Source organism: Mytilus galloprovincialis, chromosome 14 (assembly GCF_965363235.1).
Source record: "Mytilus galloprovincialis chromosome 14, xbMytGall1.hap1.1, whole genome shotgun sequence".
NCBI classification, from domain to species: domain Eukaryota; kingdom Metazoa; phylum Mollusca; class Bivalvia; order Mytilida; family Mytilidae; genus Mytilus; species Mytilus galloprovincialis.
The window spans coordinates 58,217,954-58,243,266 of NC_134851.1; the positions used below are offsets into that span (position 1 = coordinate 58,217,954).

At 31.1% G+C, this 25,313-nt stretch overlaps 1 protein-coding gene across 1 annotated transcript; it reads left to right on the top strand.

Moving 5' to 3' along the window:
- Nucleotides 1–79: 79 nt before the first annotated feature.
- LOC143058121 (uncharacterized) lies at nt 80–24,726 on the top strand. Its single transcript, XM_076231583.1, has 5 exons — nt 80–199; nt 14,284–14,421; nt 18,365–18,502; nt 23,228–23,289; nt 24,720–24,726. Exons 1-5 carry the CDS (start codon nt 191–193, stop codon nt 24,724–24,726), a joined length of 354 nt encoding a protein of 117 aa, XP_076087698.1. The 5' UTR covers nt 80–190.
- The last annotated feature ends 587 nt before the right edge of the window (nt 24,727–25,313 follow it).

Consider the following 25,313-nt stretch of genomic DNA (forward strand, 5'->3'; position numbering starts at 1 on the left):
AAATGGAAATCAAAAATCCATTTAAATTGAAATCCATTCAAAATTGTTGAACTAAGTGCGTCATTCAATACAATATATCTCGACAAAAAACAGCTAACATTTCATGGTTAGGAAAATAAATAACAAAAAAGTTAAACGCATTAAAGATATTCTTTGAATATTTATCTGCAGCAGAGATACCTCTTTGAAAATGAATGGGGTAAGTTATAATATTATATAAGTTGATGCTTAGATTTTGTATCGTACTTCAAAATCACTGATTTATCAAATATATGAAATCAAGGCCCAATCCAGTTCAAATAAAAGATAGTTGATGATGCAATCTAAAAATTTACAAAATTGGGATAGGTGTGCTACACTTAAGCAACATATCATATCAAACTTCTCCTGTAAATAAACTTATCATTTTCGTAAGCGGTTATATAAATTATACAATGTCGATTAAATGTTGTCTGAATGTATTAATGAAGTACATGTAGTTTCATGACACGTTTTTGTTGTTTTAATTTCTACAAATGTTTCAGCGTTCATGTAATTTTGTGATGATCATTTTAGGTATACAGATCAATTCCAATTCCACAATACGATCTTTTGCCGATTATTAGTTTTATAAAAATGATCATAACAATAATATGTTAGCTGTGACATTTGATAAGACACCAACCATTGTTGTAAATACCGACATTCATTACATTAATACACTACCAAGACGGGCGCGACACGTAGTACATAAATGAGACTAATCACTTAATGTAGATTTATCCAAAACGAAAATGGCCACTAGTGAAACATTATCTAGCTACCTTTCCAAAACATCTTAGATCAGTCACTATATTTCGTGTACATTTGTTCTTAGTAAACTGGACACGAGTGTTAGTGGATTCATGGATCATGGCTTTATTACCACTGCATATTCCCCTCGACTGTTTTGACTGCCTCTTTGAAATTAAACAGCCCATTAATGTCGGATGTAAATTTGCTAAATGAATTGAAAAATAGTTTAATCGAATTCTATTTTTTAAAACAAAACATTTTGTAAAATTGATATTTAAGGGTATGTAAAAGGTTGTGTGCATTTTCGTTATGACAACATATACAAAGGGTCTTCAATTTAATTAACTCAACAACAGGCAGCAATGGATCCCAAGAAGGCAATTATTAAGCACTATTTTAATTATATTTTAACATGAACAAGGTAAATTATGGCATTTAAAATGTATTTTGCATACCACGCAGGTGTTCTCTGTCTTTTATTGAATTTTTATAATTATCTAAACTTTAGACAAAGACAGATTTATCTATTATAAGTCCCCAAAAGTACGTTAATGTTTGGGATGTGTAATAAATACTTTTTTTCGTATTTTTTGCCCTTTCAATTTCAATACTAAAATAAAGAGATGTGGTATGATTGCTTTGAAAACTATTCACCAATTGAAGAAAAGAAGGGGAAAAAACATTACCTTTATCTTACTATAAATAAACCCTGACATGAAAAATAGAAAACAGTCAAAACGTGAAGTTTAATTTATAACGATTCAATTACGAAAAACATAGACGACAGAAATGAACTTGGTCAGACTATCTCCGACGTCTGATTTCCGGCTGTTCGATTAGTTATGGATTTTCAACTTTTTACGTCAAATGGCAAGACAGACGACTTTGTTAAAGAATACTCAAAAATATGACCAAGATATTGTGAAAACTCAGAGAAGTAAGTGAAGATAAAACGGACTTCAACAAAAATGAAGTTAATCCTAAGTTGTCCTAAACTATAAAAAAATTGTGTTTATCCTTTTGGAAATAAGTCTGCTTAGGTAATAAAAAAAACAGTAATGAATGAATTGGTTTTTATTTTTTGGGCCAAATGTGTATGTTGGTAATTTAATACCGCATTAAAGCGCCTCTGTTTTAATGAACTAAGGCTACTGCTTGATAGTATATCATATAAATATTCCATATCATGTGTTGATTATCGTTTTCAAGTATTTGTTGGCCCTTAAATTAGTTTTATCAAGTCTTAATCTGATAACGAGAATTTTATATTTTACTTTATACAATTACGCATTTCCGTGTAATGTTGTAAGATTTTCATACAAATATAGTTACATATATTTTTATGTATGGCGTGGTTTCCAATTTTTTAATGCATGGCAATAACTACGATAAAAGTATAATTTTCCATTTAACAACCTCACAAACGTTGTAAAGAAATAGTTTCTAACAAAGGCTATTGGGTATTTTAGTAATTTTTAAAATAATAATTACACTTTGGCATGACCAAGTGACTTATGAATTATTTAAATTGGTTTTTTTTTTGTTCAAAATTAGTTCATATCCCAAGTTGTATATTAATTTATTTTAAATAACGATAATGGTTTAAATTACAAAAAAACGCAGGTTGTTTTATCTATTGTTATTTAACCAGAAACGCTTCTTACGAAATGTTAACGTCTTACTGTTATTTCATATTCATAACTTCGCACATGTTGCATGGAATCTAAATATATATTTTGAGTTTGACGATCATCTACAAATGTATGTAGTAATATAGGAAAATTGCATATTGAAATGTTATCACATAACAGAGTATCGTCGTAAAAGATATAAAACAAAATTTATCTTAAATCTTCATAACTGACGCGCGTCGTGACAAAATATCTCTGAATGCTTTAATTTATCAATAGGGTCAACTGGGGTATAGTTATAAGGGTATTGGTGCAATCTGTGTCTGCAAAGATTAACGATTTAATGCGTTTCTTTGTGTGAAATGTATCGAACTTGATCAAATGTACTTAAATGAACATCATTGGTTAAGAAACGAATGATTATGACTTAGATTTCTACGTTAAAAAAAGGATTTAAGAAATAGCCACTTATCATGCTAAATTAATCCAGTATAATGAGTTGCTGTCAGAATAAATTAACTTTAAAGTGAAAACATTGATTAAAAATCCGTTTATAAATGGTCTGTGCTATATTGAACACAAACACAAGTCTTGCTACCATCGTGTACCGACATGTCACTTAGAAAGTGATTCATCGCAATCACTATTATATTGTACAAATCAGTATACGTTGGTTTGTTGTTGTTCATCATATTTATATTTGTATATAACAGCTACATGTATTTATACTTGTCATGCTTTTGTATATGATTCTATTCTACTTATCTAATAATCGTACAGTGCAAGTGCATGGTGGACACTTTTCTGTAATACTTCGATTTTTCTAGTAAATAAGATTTTATTAGGCATGCATATTGCTATGCGTTTACTTTTCTACATTGGCTAGAGGTAAAGGGGGGGGGGGGTAAAATTTCATAAACATGTTTTACCCCGCCGCAATTTCGCGCCTGATCTAAGACAGGAGCCTCTGGCCTTTGTTTGTCTTGTATGATTTTTAATTTTAGTATCTTGTGTATAATTTGAAGTTAAGTATGAAATCCATTACCACTGTACTAGTATACATATTGTTTAAGGGTCCAGCTGAAGGACGCCTCCGGGTGTGGGATTTCATCGCTACATTAAAGACCCATTGATGGCCTTCGACTATTGTCTACTCTATGGTCGGGTTGTTCTCGCTTTGACACATTCCCCATTTCCTTTCTCAATTCTATATTTTTTTGCAAAAAAATCAAATGATATTCTTCTGCATGGGTTAACACATTTTTAATAAAATTATCTATTTCTCAGTCTTGTAAAATGTAGGAAAGGCGCAGAATAACAATTTCATTTTAATTGTTCTTTTAGATGTGAAAATGCATTCTTTTTTAACTTCGGGCGAATCTATCTAATAATGAAGAAATATTTATGTTGCTAGCTGTTTGACCAGTTCGAAATGTCTCATTAAACATTTCTAGATTGATTTTACGAATTTTCGGAGGAGGTGCATGTGTCCAACGTTTTTATTAGTTATTATTTTTCATGAAATTATAAATTTATGAATCTATATTTTGTTTCCAATATAGTTTTTCAATAAGATATTTTATTGAATTGACAACAACATAAATGGTTGTTTATTTGTTTTCAAGTAATGATTCGATAGAAAACCAACTACTATATATTATTAACGATTTTGGTAAAGCATCAGATGAAGGGAAAGAGGTCAGGGTAATCTTCTGCGACATTAGTCGAGCTTTCGACCGAGTTTGGCATAAAGGCTTACTATATAAGCTTAGAAAAATAGGAATTAATGGTAACTTGTTTCTTTGGTTTGAAAGCTATTTAAACTCAAGAAGGCAACAGGTTGTCATAGGTGGAGAAACGTCCAATAACGAACATGTCTCAGCTGGGGTACCCCAAGGGTCTATCTTGGGTCCTATTTTATTTCTCATTTATATAAATGACATAGTTAATGACATCGAATGTGATGTAAAACTTTCTGCTGATGACACCTCAATTTATATAGTGGTTGATAACGAATATGAAGCGGCAGAACAGTTAAATAAAGATATTGAGAAAATACATTATTGGTCTAAGCAATGGCTTGTCAATTTTAACCCAAACAAAACAGAAATAATGACCATTTGTAAAAGGCATCATAAACCCCACCACCCGCCAGCGTTAATGAATAATAATATCATAAAAGAAGTTGAGTCGCATAAGCATTTAGGGGTTATTATAAATGAAGATGGAAGCTCGAATAATCATGTAAAAATTATTATTGATAAGGCTATACCTAGGTTAGCATTATTCCGGAAGTTAATGTTTAAACTTAAAAGGAAACATTTAGAAACTATTGATTTATCTTTCATACGCCCAGTCTTAGAATATGGGGACATTGTCTGGGATAATATACCTAATTATTTAAAAAAGATCTCTGGAAAACTTACAACTAGAAGCAGCAAGAATCATTACAGGTGGTACTAAGATATCATCGAGACAGTTGCTGTACGATGAAACCGGTTGGGAAACTCTCCAGTCTCGGCGAGATAAACATAAGTTATTAAAATTTCATCAAATGTTTCACGAAGATTGTCCTGATTATCTTTCTGTGTTAGTCAGAGACTAGATCTACACGACCATAGGACTAGGGGTCCTTAAATTTACAAACTGTATTATGCAGAACAAGCTATTATCAAAAGTCTTTTCTACCAGCCGAAGTAAAGCTTCGGAATAATATTCCTGACGACATCCGTCTAAATCAATCAAAATGGGGTTTTAAGACTTATCTCTCTCAAAATATTAATAAAATTCCCTTGTATTTTCACTTCGGCTGTAGAAGAGAACAGATATACTTAGCAAGACTAAGGCTCCAGAGTAGTGTTCTAAGGGACCACCTATTTAAAAACGCACTGTGTTCCTGTGGTCGAGTAGAAACTACCTCTCATAATTTCTTCAAATGTCCAAAATATAATGAAATTCGAAAGGATACTATCGGGACGATCTCTTGTTTTAATCTTAAGATTATCTTATATGGGGATTGACTAAAAGCTAACAAGTCAATATGCAAATATTTCATAAAGTTTCTGAATACATAAATAAAACAAAACGTTTTGAAAAAAATCTAGTATAAGTACATATATTATATATTTATACTTTTTTTTCTTTAAATATGATGTAAAATCGAGTGGATTTTCCGGTGTAATTGATTGTGGTCGGACGTGTGTGTTGGTTCCAGTGACTGTCTAGAAAAGTAGATAAGAGTTGACTGTATTTTGTTGGTTTTTTTTTGTTTTTATTCCTCATTTTTTTCCTTTATTGTATTTGTTTGGGTTTTTTTTGTATTTTTTTATTAATTTTTGTTTTGCTTGTGTGTGTGTGTTTATTTATTCAATGTATCATATGCTACCATAAAATGAATATACAGTTGGTATGTTATATTGTATGTTAAAAAGATGTTTTTCGTTTTTGTTTTTTTTAGGGAGACGGATTTATAAAAGTTTTCCAATTTTGTTTCCAATTCCCATATTTTGAACTTTATGTAACATTGTAATATTTTTCTTGACATTTTTCAATAATAAATACTGTTTAAACTAAGTAATGATAACTGTTAAGGAGAGCATGCATTTTTTGTTTTGATGTAATCGATTTTATTTCCAATCACTGTTATTTTTATCGGCATTATATATATAAATGCTATCATTATGTTTTAGTTCTATTAGCTTTTTGTTCTCACGTTGATGAAATGTCCCCAAACTGTTTGAAGTGAAATTTTGCTATATCTAAGTGTGAGTCCAACTTAATTTCAAGGGCTACATAGTAAAACTGCATTATTTCAGGCGTACAAAATATTCAAACAATCTTTAAACTACATTTTGTTCTATTTGCTTGACATTAAGAGACGTTTAATGGTGTATTTACGATATTAGCTAATCTAAAATACTTGGATTATCCTCCAATCATGCACGGAGAAGATCACAAGACAAATATATGTTCCTTTTAAGAACAAACAAATAAGTCAAGTCCTTTTATACATTGTTACCCTTTATAATAGTTTAACCATTTTTTCTTCTTTGACATGTATGACCACTTTATCGATTTAAAAAAGAAGTTATTGATATATAATGAATATTTTGTTGTTCTACCCCTACTCTCGCGTGTTGATTACAGATCTGTTTACTATCGGTGAACAAAATTGAAGATAAAACCTAAAATAAATCAACAATGATTCCATTTTTTATCTTCAAACACCATTATTATAAATAAATCCCATTGTTTGTTTCCCATTTACCTATCAGCATTTGTATTTTACCAATTGTACTCTTGTAAATCCGAACTTATGTTACCGTTTATTGAGTTTTAATATTCAGCTGGATGTGTAGTTACAAATGTATCCTTGCAAACCGTTTACTAATTCAAAAAAACAATTCAGTCAATTTCGCCACAAATAAATATTTCAACTTATTTTTCAAATGTACAATCCCATATTAAAGACGTTTTTGTTTGTATGTACTAACTCAGGAATACGACATTCGTTGTCCATTCGTTTGTGATGTGTTTTGTCATTTGATTTTGCCATGTGATTAGGCAAATCTAGATTCGATTATCCTCTTAGTTCAGTATTTGTGTGATTTCACTTTTTAAAACCAGTCCAAGTTAACAAAGATTTCATTTCTTCTTAAATTCGAGAATAGAAAATCACATATCAAGTCAATTGATATATATAAAAAAGAGAAATAGTATCAACTGAAGATTTATGATTCCACATCACCTTTTATCTCATATAATACACAATTTACTATGAATACATACTGTAGGCATTTTACTTTTGAGATGATTCATAAACTAAGATAATAATCTCCTTTAATATTGACATCACCGTGATATTTCTTCTTTTGATAAGATTATTTTTTTCAATTTCAATCTTTATCAAAACTGTTTCCATTTTCGACAAATAATCTTATCTTTTAAACTGTTGGGCATCACATAAAATTGCATAAAAACTGCATATTATTTAATGATAAAAGATTTATTAAATGTTTGTCATAATTTTTCAAATATAACTGTAGCCTTGTTCTTTTACTTGTTCGTTTGCCAATTGTATTTCGTGTATAAATAATATATATAATTTAACTCATTCAATTATTAATTGTGAACATACTTTATAAGCTGAACAAGCCATATTTAATATATTTCTTTTCAGTTGAAATAACAGTAAACAAATTATAGAGCGTTCAAAAATCAAGAATATAAAAGACAAATAAAGAGTTGGTAAAATAATTTTTGTACATTGTAACAATGATAAGTTGAATACTTTGTACATAATAATTGAAATTATTATTAACAGTTACACAATGTGTTATTCAGCGCTAACATAGATATTGAGTAACTATATAACGGTCTTACATGTTTATTTATAATGTAGTTTTCTAGATTTGCACCTTTAGTTTCACCAAAATAAGATATGTATAAGCATACGTATTCCATACTTAAACTTATTTATATGTTGTTGGGGTAATATTAAGACGGATATTTTTTGAGACAATTTAAGAAAAATCGATACGACTTTTTGTCAGAATATGTTGAAAATTGAGATAAAACGATCGTTTCTGTTCAATTTCTTATGTAAAGTTTTGTCATTTATTATTTAAAATGTTTTAATAAAAAAAAATATATGTATATGTTGGTTTTTTTAGCATTAAGGTGTGTTCTTTTTTATGTACTACTTTGCTAAACGGGATTGTCAATATAATTATGGAAAAGACATATATATGCACATGATGTACGTGTAATAATTAAATCATTTGCAACAATGAATGGCATTACGACAACGTGCTATTTCCCATACCATATATCCATGTTCAGTGCTCAATTTGTTCTGGGTTAACTTCTAGTTTATTAAACTTTTATACGTTTTATATTTTGAACAGAACGGACGGACGCATAGACGAAAAACTTCAATATCCCTTTTATTATCTCAAGATCAATGACTTTTAATTAAGTGCCAGTCTGCACAAGAATCTGGCAGTGGTGAAAACATGACAAAAAAAATATCCAATTTGACAATGATTTCAGTTCATAATGTGTAGTTATGCACAAAAATAACATTTATTTCCGTTTTCTGTTCTGGTAATAGAAGATACAATTTGCTTGAAATGCACTAGGAATTGACGAAGAAGGGGAAATAACTCTGTAATTTGCTATCATTCTAACCAATTTTCCAACCAAGTTATTTGATATTACCATACACTCAAACGAAAGACTAATAACTTTTAACTCAGGATGATGGTTAGTATTGAATAGCATGATTAGCTCGGTGGTTTTTTTCTGATCATGTTTTGATTTTTACCTAAATTGCCTGATTCTTACAAAGACTAGTACTTAATAATGCGTTTGTACGGGATGTTCTACCCGCAGCAATATAATTAAAAACAAGACATAACAATGCGCATGATCAGTGCAACAGGACGCTTCTTCTTGATTTCCTCTTGAATTTTGAGTACCCTGTATTGTGTAGTTTTTCTAGTCAATGTCTTGTCAGTTGAAATCTCCACCAGTTAACTGTTAACCACACTGACATTTTTTATGTTTTTGTTCTATACCTGAAGTGGAACTTGTGGTGAGTACTAGATCTGTTTGAATTTCGATTCAAAATTGAAAAAAAATTCATTTTCCTCCTGATGATCCTGATGTAAGTACTTCAGGTGACTCTGCTGTTAGATAATTTGTGTCATTTATCAAATCGTGGAAATGTACTATAGATTGTAGTAAATAAGTTTAGTTTTAAAAAAGTCTGGACAAGCACACAGTACTTACATGGAAGATATCATAAGTAATGACTTGGAGAAAAACCCTAAAAATTCTGTTCATATGTAAAGAGCTGGAAGCAAGGTTCATCCTAGATTGTGACCGTGAAGTCATTAAATGGCTTCCTAAGAGTGACACAGATACTAAGGCATCGATACTGTCCCAGCAATTCCAGCCAGCGAACACAAAAGAAGATACCAGTACGTTACCTGACCTAGGCACACGTCAACATCCAACCATAGACAACCATGCAAGAGGTGTCTATAAACACGTATAGCGACTCCGACCATTCAAAGCAACAGGCCCTGGTGAAGTTCTAGCAAACGTTTTTAAACAGGCAGCTGAATCACGAGTTCCTCTCTTACCCGGATGTTCCAGCTTTCCCTGGACCAGGGTAAGATCCAGACGAATGGCGCAAAGCACACATCGTGCCAAGATGCACCAACCCTTAAATAACAGGCCCGTGATATTGACATCCATTCTATGCAAATGACTAGAATTTATTATACATAGCACAGTAATTGATCACTTCGATCGACCATTTCATTCTATGCGACGAACAACATGGATTCAGAAGTCGACGTTCCTGTGAGACCCAATAAGTTGTAACACTCAATAAGATAGCCAAAAACATGGATCAGGGACACCAGACTTACATCATTTCATAGTATTTTTCAAAAGCCTTTTGAAAAGGTTTCACACATCACACGCTTTTAAAAATGGCACCCTAAGGGTAGACAGGAACAACATTGAGCTGGATAAACGACTTATTAAGCAGTAGAACCCAGCCAGGTGTTCTAGAAGGACATCAATCTACTTCTTCAGGTTTTATATCAGGAATTCCATAAGGGACAGTCTGAGGTCCTCTCCTATTCGTGTCTGTTAATCAAGCTCTGTTCTTTACCTATAAATAAATGAAATAAAATTTTAGAGGATTGCAACACAATTTCATATTGCAGTCCTAAGTATGAAAATGTTCAAATTGTAATGGCATATTGTAATTCTAAACTGTTTCCCAAATTTTATCGCCATGAAGATCATAAGAAACATTTTATTAGAATGAAGTATGTCAATAAAGGTTATCTTTAACGACCATTCTGTTAAAGACCAAATCCATAGACATTTTGATTATACTGAACTCCCTCTTTTTTGCTATATTTTCAAGAAATCTACCCGGAAATATGTGTTTATCTATAGCCAATTGTGTAAAGATATAAATATCAGTGAAAATACACCTGTGTCATGTAATTGCAGTAATTCCGAATAAACGCATTTACCATGTCGTAACAGGAAACCTTAACATCGTTTGCAACCGAAAGTAAAGAACTAAATAGCGTACCCCGTCAATTATTAATTGGTAAAACGGGAAAAATCTTTGGACTCTTTTCTTTTTAATTCAGTAATGAAGATAGTTTATATTCGTATACAACATTTTAAAGAACTTTTACTATAAACAACAACCATAAAAAACATATTTCGCGTATCAAACATAAACTAAAAGAACTAGCCAAGGAAGTTGTGTTTGTCCCGGCTTATAAAGCTGCTAATTATATCATTATTGTTTGACGTAAACTTTATATTGAGGTTCTGCAAAAAGAAATCACGAATTCACCAACATTTCAACTGACTTCATTTTCAGAAAACGACAAATTTTCAAATATATTTAAGCCTGACGTTTAAAATTTAATATATCAAACTGTCTCAACAAAAAACGTATCGTAACACTTATGATGCAATTTCAGAATCTTGATATTATCAATATATCATGTTGTTGTTTTATTATTCATACCATTTTATTACAGTTGTTCTATTTAAAAATGTAGTGCACACATTACTGAATGTATTGTGAAACATAAAAGTCTATGATTGATTGATATTCTGCACTATTAACGTAGTATAATCAAGTTATTTAAACATGTTAAGGACACACCAATCAAAATATTATCCATGACGGAAAGACGGCTTCGTAACCAGCAAACATAGAAGATACTCGACTATGTACCAGATCGTTAGAAAAAGTTTCGTTATGCATTTATTGAAGCCTAAATCAATCAATAAGCACATCTTTACTGCTGATCTTTTAATTTCAAATTAAACTATTTCCGAATTTTTATTTTACAAATGAACTAGATTTGTGTTTTCATTCATCCATGATTTGACAATGTAATTTCGAAACGGCAACACACCATGTATCTTTAATGGTTATAATGGAAAAAACTATAACAATAGGGTATATTACAATATTAAATTCAGAGAGTTATCGATTAAATCTAAAGTTAACGAATATCATTCTAATCTATTACGATAAATAAAGAAATAACACACTACACAAATCGATAAGAATGTGCTATGCATCTTTAGGTATTTTATTATTGTATTGTCTTTTGATTAGATCTATGTATTATCCGTCTTACATACTGTTTTACCTATTAAATGACAGATTTAAAAATCGTGGGATAGATTGAACCATGTGCTGCTTATACTTAGATAAAAGAAAAAAAAATGCCATGTAGTAATCTATTATTATTGCATAGCAATATAATATTTCCCACAGAAAGTAGCCAAAAGTTAGCGTGCAATAAATTCTAAAATAGCACTAGTGCAATAAACCTTCAAAATTCATATCGTCATCAACATGATCAACGACACAATGTTAGTTTAAACCATTTTTTTTTTACTTTTAAATGTTATATTGCTATACAATAAATGCATAACATTTTGGAATATTGTCCATCGTAGAACAAATATAAAAATCTACTCGGGACAATATTCCCCAATATTCATGCAGTAACCCTATATTATTATATGATTATTATATACTAAGAGTAATAACTTGTAGTTTTCACTGTTTGAGAATAGAATTCAATGTATGTTAATTCCATATTTTCCGAGAAGATATTAAGCGGGCTAATACATATGTATGAAAAGTCACATGCCTACAGCTATTATTACATGCATTTCCACGGCGTTCTCATATAGCATTCCGGCGTTCCTAGACCAGAAACAGTAAATAGTTAAAAGTATGATTAACACAACTACTGTGAATTCATTGTTATCAAATATCCACAAAACCGCTCTTTTCCACAATCGACGAAAATTGATACCAACGAAAATATATGAATACAGAGTTGTTAACGCTAAAGATGAATGAGTTTTTACTTTCAAATGCAAAAAAAAGCACACTTGTGCAATCTGAAGTAAACGTCCATATTTTACAGTATAACGAAATCAGAGTAAATGCGCATCTCATCCGGTAGACAATATAAGTTTCCATTTTGACTGCATGAAAGTGTTTATAGTAAATGCGCCTTTACTAGTTGTGCATGCAGAGTAAACGTGCGTGTACTTTATTTAATGATTGGTCTGACCCAAACAGTGTTTCTGTTTGTACTTTAATAAATAAGCCGTTCGGTTTCTCGTTTTGTTCAGGTCTTGTTTTGCTGACCATTCACTGTGGGCTTTATTAGTTGTCGAAGGCCGTACGGTGACATAGAATTGTTAATTCTGTTTATTTGTTCTCGTATGAGAGTTGTCTGATTGTCAACCATAATCACATTCTTTTCTTTTATATACCTACTGACATTTCCAAAGTAGCTGACTTCACAGTAATTTGTTATTTTGAAAACAGATACATGTAAACATATGTATAGTATACAAAGCAAGACTTTAAAAGTTCGTCGCAAGATAACACAAGTGTTATCTTTAGCATCTTCAATTATTTATTTTTGTTCAAATCACAGTTGCAGATCATATTTTAACTGATAGATTGTGTCAAAACTGTCCAAACGAGAGAAGACAAGAAGTAGTTCAGATGGAATAGTTATGAATGTATTTACTCTAGAGGTAAACTTGATTCTCAATTTGTCCATGTATTATTGAATGCTTAATTACAATCTCCTGGTTGATAAATATAAATGAACAGATATGACTACGGTAAAATCATTTACATAATTTATTCATGAGACAGGTAGATTCTAATAACATTAACGGTACCAATTTTCCTGCACCAGATGCGCATTTCGACAACACATGTCTCTTCAGTGATGCTCGTGGCCAAAATATTTGATATCCAAAGCTTAAATAAAAGATGAAGAGCTATAATACAAAGGATTCAAAAAGTCCAGTTTTTGTTCTGAGGCGGTTATGTTTCCTAAGTATAGTTCTCTTGTGCAACCACTGTTGATCCAAATGCATCTGAATCCATTTGATTACAAAACCTTGAAACCAATTTACTTGTTAGGTTCGCGAATTTAACAATTAAGATACTGCGTGATTATATTAAGAATTGCAGAAACGTTCTGACTACTGTTTTATATTCCTTAAACGTGATACTTTGGTTTGAGTGCAACTGAGTATCAGGTATGGTGAAATGTAAAAAGAATAGGTTCAAACCGTAAGATTGTAATGATTGTAATATCAGTTTATTGTATTTCTTTTTGTTTTTTTGTTTTTTACATAAATCAGACCTTTTAGAAATGATTAGTTTTTGGGATGTTGGTTAAAGCCTATACGACGACCTTTTGTTGTTGTCGTCAAGGTTATTTAGTCTCTAGTTCAGAGTTATCTCACGTAACATGAAATACACCAAATCATGCGTTTTCTAATGTAAACATGGTCATTCATAAAATTGCAAAAAACCCGCAATATTCTATATGTACCAATCGAAAGTGAGGGGCCAGTAATGCAGTGGTTGTCGTGTTTTTGTGTTTCTTGTACTTTGGAGTTATATATTTTAGTGGGTACCAATTTTCAGTGGATTTAGGAAAACTCAGAGGAAAATTAAATCGCAAACTCCCTTATCACATTGCAAAATCAAATGACAAAAACACCATAAAAAACGAATGAACAACAACTTTCATTAAAATAGATATAATTGTAATTCAAATTGTGTTTGTTTTCAAATATCTATTTTAACTTAATGGTGTTTCCTTCTTTTTTATTTCATCTATAAAAAGCTACATATATAGTGAGTGCAACACTGTCTTTGAACTTGAAATTAAGAATTATAAATGAAAGGAGCAACTTACACAACTAATATAGTAGCAATTTTCTTGTTTAAAACCCTAAAAAATTTTCAGTGAAATATTTATTACAGGAAACAGATATCATTTTGGATGACAAGCACATAACGCAGGATAGTAATCAAATGGGAATAATTGATTTTGATCAAACAGACCAAGAAATAATGATAGGCAACAATGAAATTCGGAAGCGATGCACAACATTTCCAAAAGTAAGCACTTCAGGTGACTCTGCTGTTAGATAATTTGTGTCATTTATCAAATTTATCAATTGTGTAAAGATATAAATATCAGTGAAAATACACCTTTGTCATGTAATTGCAGTAATTCCGAATACACGCATTTACCATGTCGTAACAGGAAACCTTAACATCGTTTGCAACCGAAAGTAAAGGACTAAATATCGTACCCCGTCAATTATTAATTAGAACGAGTGTCGTAATATCATCCACGACCCACTCCGTACTAATTACTGTTTGAAATTGGTAAAACGGGAAAATCTTTGGACTCTTTTCTTTTTAATTCAGTAATGAAGATAGTTTATATTCGTATACAACATTTTAAAGAACTTTTACTATAAACAACAACCATAAAAAACATATTTCGCGTATCAAACATAAACTAAAAGAACTAGCCAAGGAATTTGTGTTTGTCCCGGCTTATAAAGCTGCTAATTATATCATTATTGTTTGACGTAAACTTTATATTGAGGTTCTGCAAAAGGAAATCACGAATTCACCAACATTTCAACTGACTTCATTTTCAGAAAACGACAAATTTTCAAATATATTTAAGCCTGACGTTTAAAATTTAATATATCAAACTGTCTCAACAAAAAACGTATCGTAACACTTATGATGCAATTTCAGAATCTTGATATTATCAATATATCATGTTGTTGTTTTATTATTCATACCATTTTATTACAGTTGTTCTATTTAAAAATGTAGTGCACACATTACTGAATGTATTGTGAAACATAAAAGTCTATGATTGATTGATATTCTGCACTATTAACGTAGTATAATCAAGTTATTTAAACATGTTAAGGACACACCAATCAAAATATTATCCATGACGGAAAGACGGCTTCGTAACCAGCAAACATAGAAGATACTCGACTATGTACCAGATCGTTAGAAAAAGTTTCGTTATGCATTTATTGAAGCCTAAATCAATCAATAAGCACATCTTTACTGCTGATCTTTTAATTTCAAATTAAACTATTTCCGAATTTTTATTTTACAAATGAACTAGATTTGTGTTTTCATTCATCCATGATTTGACAATGTAATTTCGAAACGGCAACACACCATGTATCTTTAATGGTTATAATGGAACAAACTATAACAATAGGGTATATTACAATATTAAATTCAGAGAGTTATCGATTAAATCTAAAGTTAACGAATATCATTCTAATCTATTACGATAAATAAAGAAATAACATACTACACAAATCGATAAGAATGTGCTATGCATCTTTAGGTATTTTATTATTGTATTGTCTTTTGATTAGATCTATGTATTATCCGTCTTACATACTGTTTTACCTATTAAATGACAGATTTAAAAATCGTGGGATAGATTGAACCATGGGCTGCTTATACTTAGATAAAAGAAAAAAAATGCCATGTAGTAATCTATTATTATTGCATAGCAATATAATATTTCCCACAGAAAGTAGCCAAAAGTTAGCGTGCAATAAATTCTAAAATAGCACTAGTGCAATAAACCTTCAAAATTCATATCGTCATCAACATGATCAACGACACAATGTTAGTTTAAACCCTTTTTTTTTACTTTTAAATGTTATATTGCTATACAATAAATGCATAACATTTTGGAATATTGTCCATCGTAGAACAAATATAAAAATCTACTCGGGACAATATTCCCCAATATTCATGCAGTAACCCTATATTATTATATGATTATTATATACTAAGAGTAATAACTTGTAGTTTTCACTGTTTGAGAATAGAATTCAATGTATGTTAATTCCATATTTTCCGAGAAGATATTAAGCGGGCTAATACATATGTATGAAAAGTCACATGCCTACAGCTATTATTACATGCATTTCCACGGCGTTCTCATATAGCATTCCGGCGTTCCTAGACCAGAAACAGTAAATAGTTAAAAGTATGATTAATACAACTACTGTGAATTCATTGTTATCAAATATCCACAAAACCGCTCTTTTCCACAATCGACGAAAATTGATACCAACGAAAATATATGAATACAGAGTTGTTAACGCTAAAGATGAATGAGTTTTTACTTTCAAATGCAAAAAAAACACACTTGTGCAATCTGAAGTAAACGTCCATATTCTACAGTATAACGACATCAGAGTAAATGCGCATCTCATCCGGTAGACAATATAAGTTTCCATTTTGACTGCATGAAAGTATTTATAGTACATGCGCCTTTACTAGTTGTGCATGCAGAGTAAACGTGCGTGTACTTTATGTAATGATTGGTCTGACCCAAACAGTGTTTCTGTTTGTACTTTAATAAATAAGCCGTTCGGTTTCTCGTTTTGTTCAGGTCTTGTTTTGCTGACCATTCACTGTGGACTTTATTAGTTGTCGAAGGCCGTACGGTGACATAGAATTGTTAATTCTGTTTATTTGTTCTCGTGTGAAGAGTTGTCTGATTGTCAACCATAATCACATTCTTTTCTTTTATATACCTACAGACATTTTCAAAGTAGCTGACTTCACAGTAATTTGTTATTTTGAAAACAGATACATGTAAACATATGTATAGTATACAAAGCAAGACTTTAAAAGTTCGTCGCAAGATAACACAAGTGTTATCTTTAGCATCTTCAATTATTTATTTTTGTTCAAATCACAGTTGTTCTCAAATGCAGATCATATTTTAACTGATAGATTGTGTCAAAACTGTCCAAACGAGAGAAGAAAAGAAGTAGTTCAGATGGAATAGTTATGAATGTATTTACCCTAGAGGTAAACTTGATTCTCAATTTGTCCATGTTTTATTGAATGCTTAATTACAATCTCCTGGTTGATAAATATAAATGAACAGATATGACTACGGTAAAATCATTTACATAATTTATTCATGAGACAGGTAGATTCTAATAACATTAACGGTACCAATTTTCCTGCACCAGATGCGCATTTCGACAACATATGTCTCTTCAGTGATGCTCGTGGCCAAAATATTTGATATCCAAAGCTTAAATAAAAGATGAAGAGCTATAATCCAAAGGGTTCAAAAAGTTTTTTTTTTTTTCTGAGGCGGTTATGTTTCCTTAGCATAGTTCTCTTGTGCAACCACTGTTGATCCAATTGCATCTGAATCCATTTGATTACAAAACCTTGAAACCAATTTACTTGTTAGGTTCGCGAATTTAACAATTAAGATACTGCGTGATTATATTAAGAATTGCAGAAACGTTCTGACTACTGTTTTATATTCCTTTAACGTGATACTTTGGTTTGAGTGCAACTGAGTATCAGGTATGGTGAAATGTAAAAAGAATAGGTTCAAACCGTAAGATTGTAATGATTGTAATATCAGTTTATTGTATTTCTTTTTGTTTTTTTGTTTTTTACATAAATCAGACCTTTTAGAAATGATTAGTTTTTGGGATGTTGGTTAAAGCCTATACGACGACCTTTTGTTGTTGTCGTCAAGGTTATTTAGTCTCTAGTTCAGAGTTATCTCACGTAACATGAAATACACCAAATCATGCGTTTTCTAATGTAAACATGGTCATTCATAAAATTGCAAAAACCCCGCAATATTCTATATGTACCAATCGAAAGTGAGGGGCCAGTAATGCAGTGGTTGTCGTGTTTTTGTGTTTCTTGTACTTTGGAGTTATATATTTTAGTGGGTACCGATTTTGAGTGGATTTAGGAAAACTCAGAGGAAAATTAAATCGCAAACTCCCTTATCACATTGCAAAATCAAATGACAAAAACACCATAAAAAACGAATGAACAACAACTTTCATCAAAATAGATATAATTGTAATTCAAATTATGTTTGTTTTCAAATATCTATTTTAACTTAATGGTTTCCCTTCTTTTTTATTTCATCTATAAAAAGCTACATATATAGTAGCAATTTTCTTGTTTAAAACCCTAAAAATTTTCAGTGAAATATTTATTACAGGAAACAGATATCATTTTGGATGACAAGCACATAACGCAGGATAGTGATCAAATGGAAATAATTGATTTTGATCAAACAGACCAAGAAATAATGATAGGCAACAATGAAATTCGGAAGCGATGCACACCATTTCCAAAAGTAAGTAATCGTTATGGAGCATCCCCTTATAGATATAATAAGAAAATACCCTGTCCTATGCAAGCTGTATTCATAGTACCATTAAGTGTCTTTTATTTTTTGATACAGTTTGTTTGTTCGTTATATCAATCTTGGTTTATACGCTTACACCATTGTCACGGGCTAGGGAAACACACTTGTTAACCTCAGCCGAATTATCATACGTATGTATGTTTAGAATGCCTGCTTTTAATGGTTGTCATTTATTGCATCAAAATATGAGCTTGACTGTCCTTCTGGTATCCCTAGCCCCTGTTTCTAAATTTCATAAATTCAAATGTGGCATAACGTTTGTGCCTTTTCGCCATCGTATGTGACGTCACATTTTTTTAATTACGTTGACGCCTGGACTGATTCGGGTGTGTCTATTTTGTGATAAACTTAGCATTATGTATTCGGGTGTAGTTTTCTGTAATTAGTTAATACTTCAGTTTCATTATGTATATCTCTTTCATATTCATTTGTTAAAATGTATTGTTTGCAATAGCATTAAGTGTTCTATATAATAAGGATGTTCTTATCCCTTGCATAAAAACAATGCCGTATTTGGCAAAACCTTTTCAACTTTTGATCTTCAGTGCTGTACAACTTTGTACCTTTTTCACTTTCGATCTTTTATATCTGGGCGTTATGTATTGGGTTTAGTTTTCTATAATTAGTTAATAGTTCAGTTTCTTTATGTATATCTCTTTCATATTCATTTGATAAAATTTACTGTTTGCAATAGCATGAATTGATCTATATAATAAGAATGTTCTTATCCCGGGTAAAAACAATGCCGTATTTGGCGAAACCTTTTCAACTTTTGATCTTCAGTGCTGTACAACTTTGTACTTTTTCACTTTCGATCTTTTATATCTGGGCGTCACTGGTGAGTTTTGTGTGGACAAGGCGCGTTTTTGGCGTAAACCTGAGGCTTTTTGTTATCTATTAATCATGTTTTTCTTTGTCTAATATGTTCTCCTATTTATTTTTATTGTAGTCCTGTAATATTATGTTGTCATTTCAATGTTATATTTAACTTTGTCATTATAGTGCGAGGTTTGGCATGCCACAAAACCAGGTTCAACCCACCACTTTTATTCCCCTTTAAAAGTGTCCTGTACCAAGTCAGGAAGATGGCCATTGTTATATTATTGTTCGTTTCTGTGTGTGTTGCATTTTAACGTTGAGTCGTTTGTGTTTTTTTCTTATTTTTGAGATATTGAGATAAGACGTTGCACGGTACTTGTCTATCCCAAATTCATGTATTTGGTTTTCATGTTACATTTGTTATTTTCGTGGTGTTTTGTCTGATGCTTGGTCCGTTTCTGTGTGTGTTGCGTTTCTGTGTGTGTTGCGTTTCTGTGTGTGTTGCGTTTCGGTGTTGTGTCGATGTTCTCCTCTTATATTTAATGCGTTTCCCTCGGTTTTGGTTTGTTACCCCGATTTTGTTTTTTGTCCATGGATTTATGAGTTTTGAACAGCAGTATACTACTGTTGCCTTTATTGATATCAGTTTATTGTATTTATTTTTGTTTATTGTTTTTTACATAAATCAGACCTTTTAGAAATGTTTTGTTTTTTGGATGTTGTTTAAAGGCTATGCGATGACCTTTTGTTGTTACCGTCAAGGTAATTTAGGCTCTAGTTGTTACGGCCAAAAATCGCCTTTAAATTGTAGCCAACAAAAGACACAAATCAATAGTAAAATTTAACAATATTTATTATACAAAAGTTTACAAAAGGTATTACACAAATATTACTGTCAACTTAACTGTCAAATATGAGTCCAATATTTTTTCTTTATCTGTATCCGGAAATCTTTCGGAATCCAATCTGAATATTATGTTCACTATACTAAGGTCACAATCCAGTATGATATTGTTTGTAAAATAAAAGTGTCAATCCAAATGCTGTGAATACTAATGTCTATCAATGTCTATGTCCAAGTTTGATAATGAGAGTTTAACTTTAGTGTCTGTATATATAGTGTTGTCATGGAAAATTCTAGAACACTCTATAATGGAACATTGTGGAAAATCCTGGAAAGTTTCTGGAATAACGTAGAAGTTTAAATTACCCATCTTTTATAAGGATCATTCTAGGAAGTTCCAATCATTCTGTGATTGTTCCAGTGATTCCTAAACTGCACAGTTATAAGATTATTTGGTAAATAACTATCAGGCCATACAATACAAATTAGGCCAACATAAATAAACATAATAATTACAATATCATAACATAGTTGAGAGTTGTCTCACGTAATATGAAATACACCAAATCTTTTGTTTTTTAATGTAAACATGGTCTTTCGTAAAATTGCAAAAACCCCGAGATATTCTATATGTACCAATCGAAAGTGAGGGGCCAGTAATGCAGTGGTTGTCGTGTTTTTGTGTTTCTTGTACCAACTTCATTGATAATTTAGATATATAATTGCTATAGCCTGCACATCTTCTACGACACAACAGAAATACAGCACTAAAATGAAACACACACATAAATAATCATTGTTCCTATGCAGTAGAATGAAAATAGAAGTTCCGTAGTCTAATTTTAATTTCAGTTTAAATTTTCAAACTAAATCTCAGCATAGCGTTTGTAAATATGTTCTGGTATATGCGGATTTACTTGGGAGGTAACATCCATTATTATGAATCTCTCTGTGTCTGTGGTAAGTCCAGAAAAAAGAACAATAACAAAATACTGAACTCAGAGGAAAATAAAATCGGAAAGTCCCTTATCACATTGGAAAATCAAATGACAAAGAAAAAAACATCAAAAACAACAACTTTCATATTCTAATATATTAAGAATTTTATCACGATGTTGTTTGAAAAGCGAAAGAATCACTTCATAGTAGAATAAAAGTTACTAGTTCGAATTAAAAGTGTGTTGAAATTGTTATGGTTTCAAACACATATACGTAAGATATTGAGATAAAAGCCATTTTATCACAATAAAAAAAAAGTATAAATGGAACCAAAGTTTATTTCATAGATAACACAATTAGTTAAAGAAAATGGTAAATGCGATTTAACTTTCAAGTACACGCATAAACAATACACTTGTGATATCTGTAATAAACGCCAGTTTTCTTGGGTTTCGTGTGGGGCACTTGGAAGAATCAGCAATATACAGTTGTGTGTAAGGACACCTATGTAGTTTAGTTATCCAATACAGTAATGGACGATCCAGTTCTTCATATTTGATTAAAATTCCAAACGAAGATAGAACAGACATATGATTATGACTGCGGTAATATCATTTACAAATTTTATTTATGCTACATGTGAGATTCTTAAACGAATCCGTTTTTTGAAGAAGTTATGTTTCTTTAGCATAGTTACCTTAGTACAACGACGTTTCCGAACCAATTGTATCTGGTTCCATTTGTATATCAAAACATAAAAAACAAATTACTTATTAGTTTCTATGATTAACAATAATTACATCGATTGATTATTTCATGAAAACTATTACATATTCCGAAAACCTGATATTTTGGTTTGAATAAGTTCAAAGTATAATTTTGTGATGAATTGCCAATGAAGTTTAAATAAAATGATGATATAACCTCTTCTTTACGCATACATTGGAAGGAATTAACATACATATTTATTCCATTACAATGAAGTTGTATTTCCTTGCAACTGATGCATAAATATCCCACCTATCATACCTGGTAGCGATTTCTAAATAGGAGTTGAAGTCATAAGTGTAATTCTGAAGAGGTTTTACAAATTTTGTTATTTCATTTCCAATTTAGTGATGGTCAGATGTGTTATGTTCACTAAAACTAAGCCGATAATATTCATTGTTTTCTCATATGATCACGCCACTTTTTATTTTTAATTAAATAATATTCAAGATAACTATTTTTTATTCAAATTTTACACACCTCCTCCCGTAACACAGAATTTAAATCCTAAAATGTTGAAGTACGGCTTTAGCCGACAAAACCAATTGTATACTTATCTATGTAGTACTCTTTTATCAGATATGTAAAGGCGGCAATTTTATAAATATCAGCTACATTATAATTCCAAAGTGAGTTCATAACTATTGGGAAGACCAATCACTTCTAAAATGTCAAATTTATTCGTCTGAACTCCGAGAATCATACTTAGTAATATTCATTGTTAATGTAATTAATGTTCGTAGTCAATATCATGAGATTTGATTTGACTGTCATGCAAGTGAAATATTTAGCTAGCAGGTTTAATCAATCATTTTCTACATTAGAAATGTCTGTACCAAGTTAGTTATATGAGAGTTGGTATCCGTTCGTTTGATGTGTCTGAGATTTTGATTTTGCAAGTTAATTAGGTACCTTTTGTTTAGGAGTTTCGTGAGTGTTCAGTTTTATTTGTGATTCTATTTTCATAAGGAAATTGCAAAATCAAAACCTCGAACACATCCTTGATACAATCTGTCATATGTCTTATTTGATGCAGGCATTTTCTAATGTCGAAAATAATGGATAAAGCCTGATTTTGTATAGCTAGCTAAATTCATCACTTGTATGAATATGGCATAAAAATTATATTTAAACAGTTATAATTGATATTAAGACTTGTGAGTGCACATTTCCGTTTGAGCCTGAAATTAGAAATAGTGAAAAAAGGAATAACTCATACAAATATTTTTGTAATATATTTTTTTGTTTTCAACTAAACATTTAATGTGAAATATCTCTTACAGGACAAAATTCCAAAACTGTTTGATCGTACTAAAACAGAGCATTTGGATCGAACAAAAGAAGAGTTAGTCGAAGTATGTAAACAAGTCTGTTATCGTAGTGGTGCATTCCGTTATATATATATACTGTACTATGATACATATTTTTAAGGCACCAGCTGAAAGGACGCCTCCGGGTGAGGGAGTTTCTCACTACACTTCGGCTGTTGTCTGCTCTATTGCCGGGTTGTTATCGCTTTGACACATTCCCCATTTCCTTTCTCAATTTTATACATATATAGTTAGATAAGGGCGTGTGCAATTCTAGCTGTAATCATAGTTCCATTTAGTATCTTTTATTATTTGATCAGCTTGTCGTATATTAATTTAATGGTAAAACTTGTCATATTTGTCACAGACAAGAGGAACACACATACACACCGTCACATTATGTATTTGTTAAACGCAGTATATTATGTTTGTTTTTCATTTATTGTTTTGTACATCAATTTGGACTCGGTTGAATAGTTTTTTTCTAATTGTTGGTGTCGTTGAAAGGCTGTACGTTAATCTTTTGTTACTAGACGGTAACACCAATAGATCAACGTACAGCCTTTCAACAACACAGAAAATTGAAAAAAAACTATATGTATGTTATATTTTAACCATTTGATTTTCTAATGTACACATGGTCGTACAGAACATTGCAGAAATAATTATGGTTAGTTTCAAACGAATGATAATGAATCCACGGTATGTGTTATTTGTAAAGTTGATATAGTGGTATGCTGTAGAAACATCAGTCCGGGTTACGGTAAGTTTGTCGACTTCAAATTCGTTAAACCATGACACGTTCTTTCTGTGCGTGTATCAAGACTTGGGTCTTAAGTCGAAGGGATGTTTCTATTTTTTCATGTATAGTATATGTTGAAAATTTTCGATTATGATGTACTTAAAGGAATGTTCATAAGCAAATTGCAAAATCAAAAGCTTGAACACATTAAACGAATTAATAGCAGCTAGCATATTCCTGATTTGGTACAGACAAGTTCAGATTTAGAAAATGGTAAATAAAACCTGTTTTTATACCAGGTTTTACTAATCACTGTTATGACTGTAGCTAAACATTTTATTGAAATAAATATAATTGTTATTGAAGCTTTGCTTGTATTCAAATATCTAAGTTTATTAAATGGTTTGTCCCTTCTTTTTACTTTCAAAAAAACTACCAACATGTTGAGTGCAAAATTATAATTAAACCTCAAATCAAGAATTGTAAAAAAGAAATAACTTGTACAATTTTCTTGTTTACGACAAAACATTATATCTAAATGAAATATCTATTACAGGATATTGTACGGCAGCACAAAAAGAAGAAGTTGGCACAGAATTCAATGCAACATTTAGCTGACAGATTAAGAAGTGACCCTGTTCAAACGATTGTCATATTTCTACTCATAATTTTTGTATATTGTTTTGTGTTCAAATACACTAACAATATTGATACTCATTTCAGCGTTTAGTTATTCCTAATCTATTTCGCAGCGATAAAATTTTGCAATGTAAAATTGTCCTAATGAAGATAGATCGAAAATCGAAGTGTTTCATATTTGCTGCGACGATTTTCATTCGCAATATTTGTTCTGCTCCCGAAAGTCACAACTATAAATCGCCGGCGAAAATTATTCGGTTAACAGTGGTTTCCAAAATTTAGTTTAATCCCTATATATTCGATATATGTCAGTCCAAAGCGAGCAGCCTGTCATTGTAATGTTTTTATGTTTCTTATTTCATATGGAATCTTTTTATTTCTATTAGTGAATACTAACTTTCGTGAATTTTGGAAATGTTTTTTATTGATATTTGATTTCTACAATTACCAAAGACTGCAGACATTTTGATAAAAAAAAATGTATTTCGTTGTAGGTTAGAATTCGTGGTTCAGATACTTATAAGACCATTAGTTTGTTCTTATTTAAAGGCTGAAAGGGTTGCCTACACTGGCTACATCAGCTTTATTCGAGTTTTGGGGTAGAAGTCTCATAAAAAGTCATACCACATTTACTTATTTCTATATCGTGAACCGGTCAAAACAGAAAAGGTGATACAT

Bases quoted from the DNA above. Each gene is read 5' to 3' on its own strand.
- LOC143058121 (XM_076231583.1), top strand. The intron at 14,422-18,364 runs GTAAGCACTTCA...TATTTATTACAG, and splicing joins GATGCACAACATTTCCAAAA to GAAACAGATATCATTTTGGA. The intron at 18,503-23,227 runs GTAAGTAATCGT...TATCTCTTACAG, and splicing joins GATGCACACCATTTCCAAAA to GACAAAATTCCAAAACTGTT.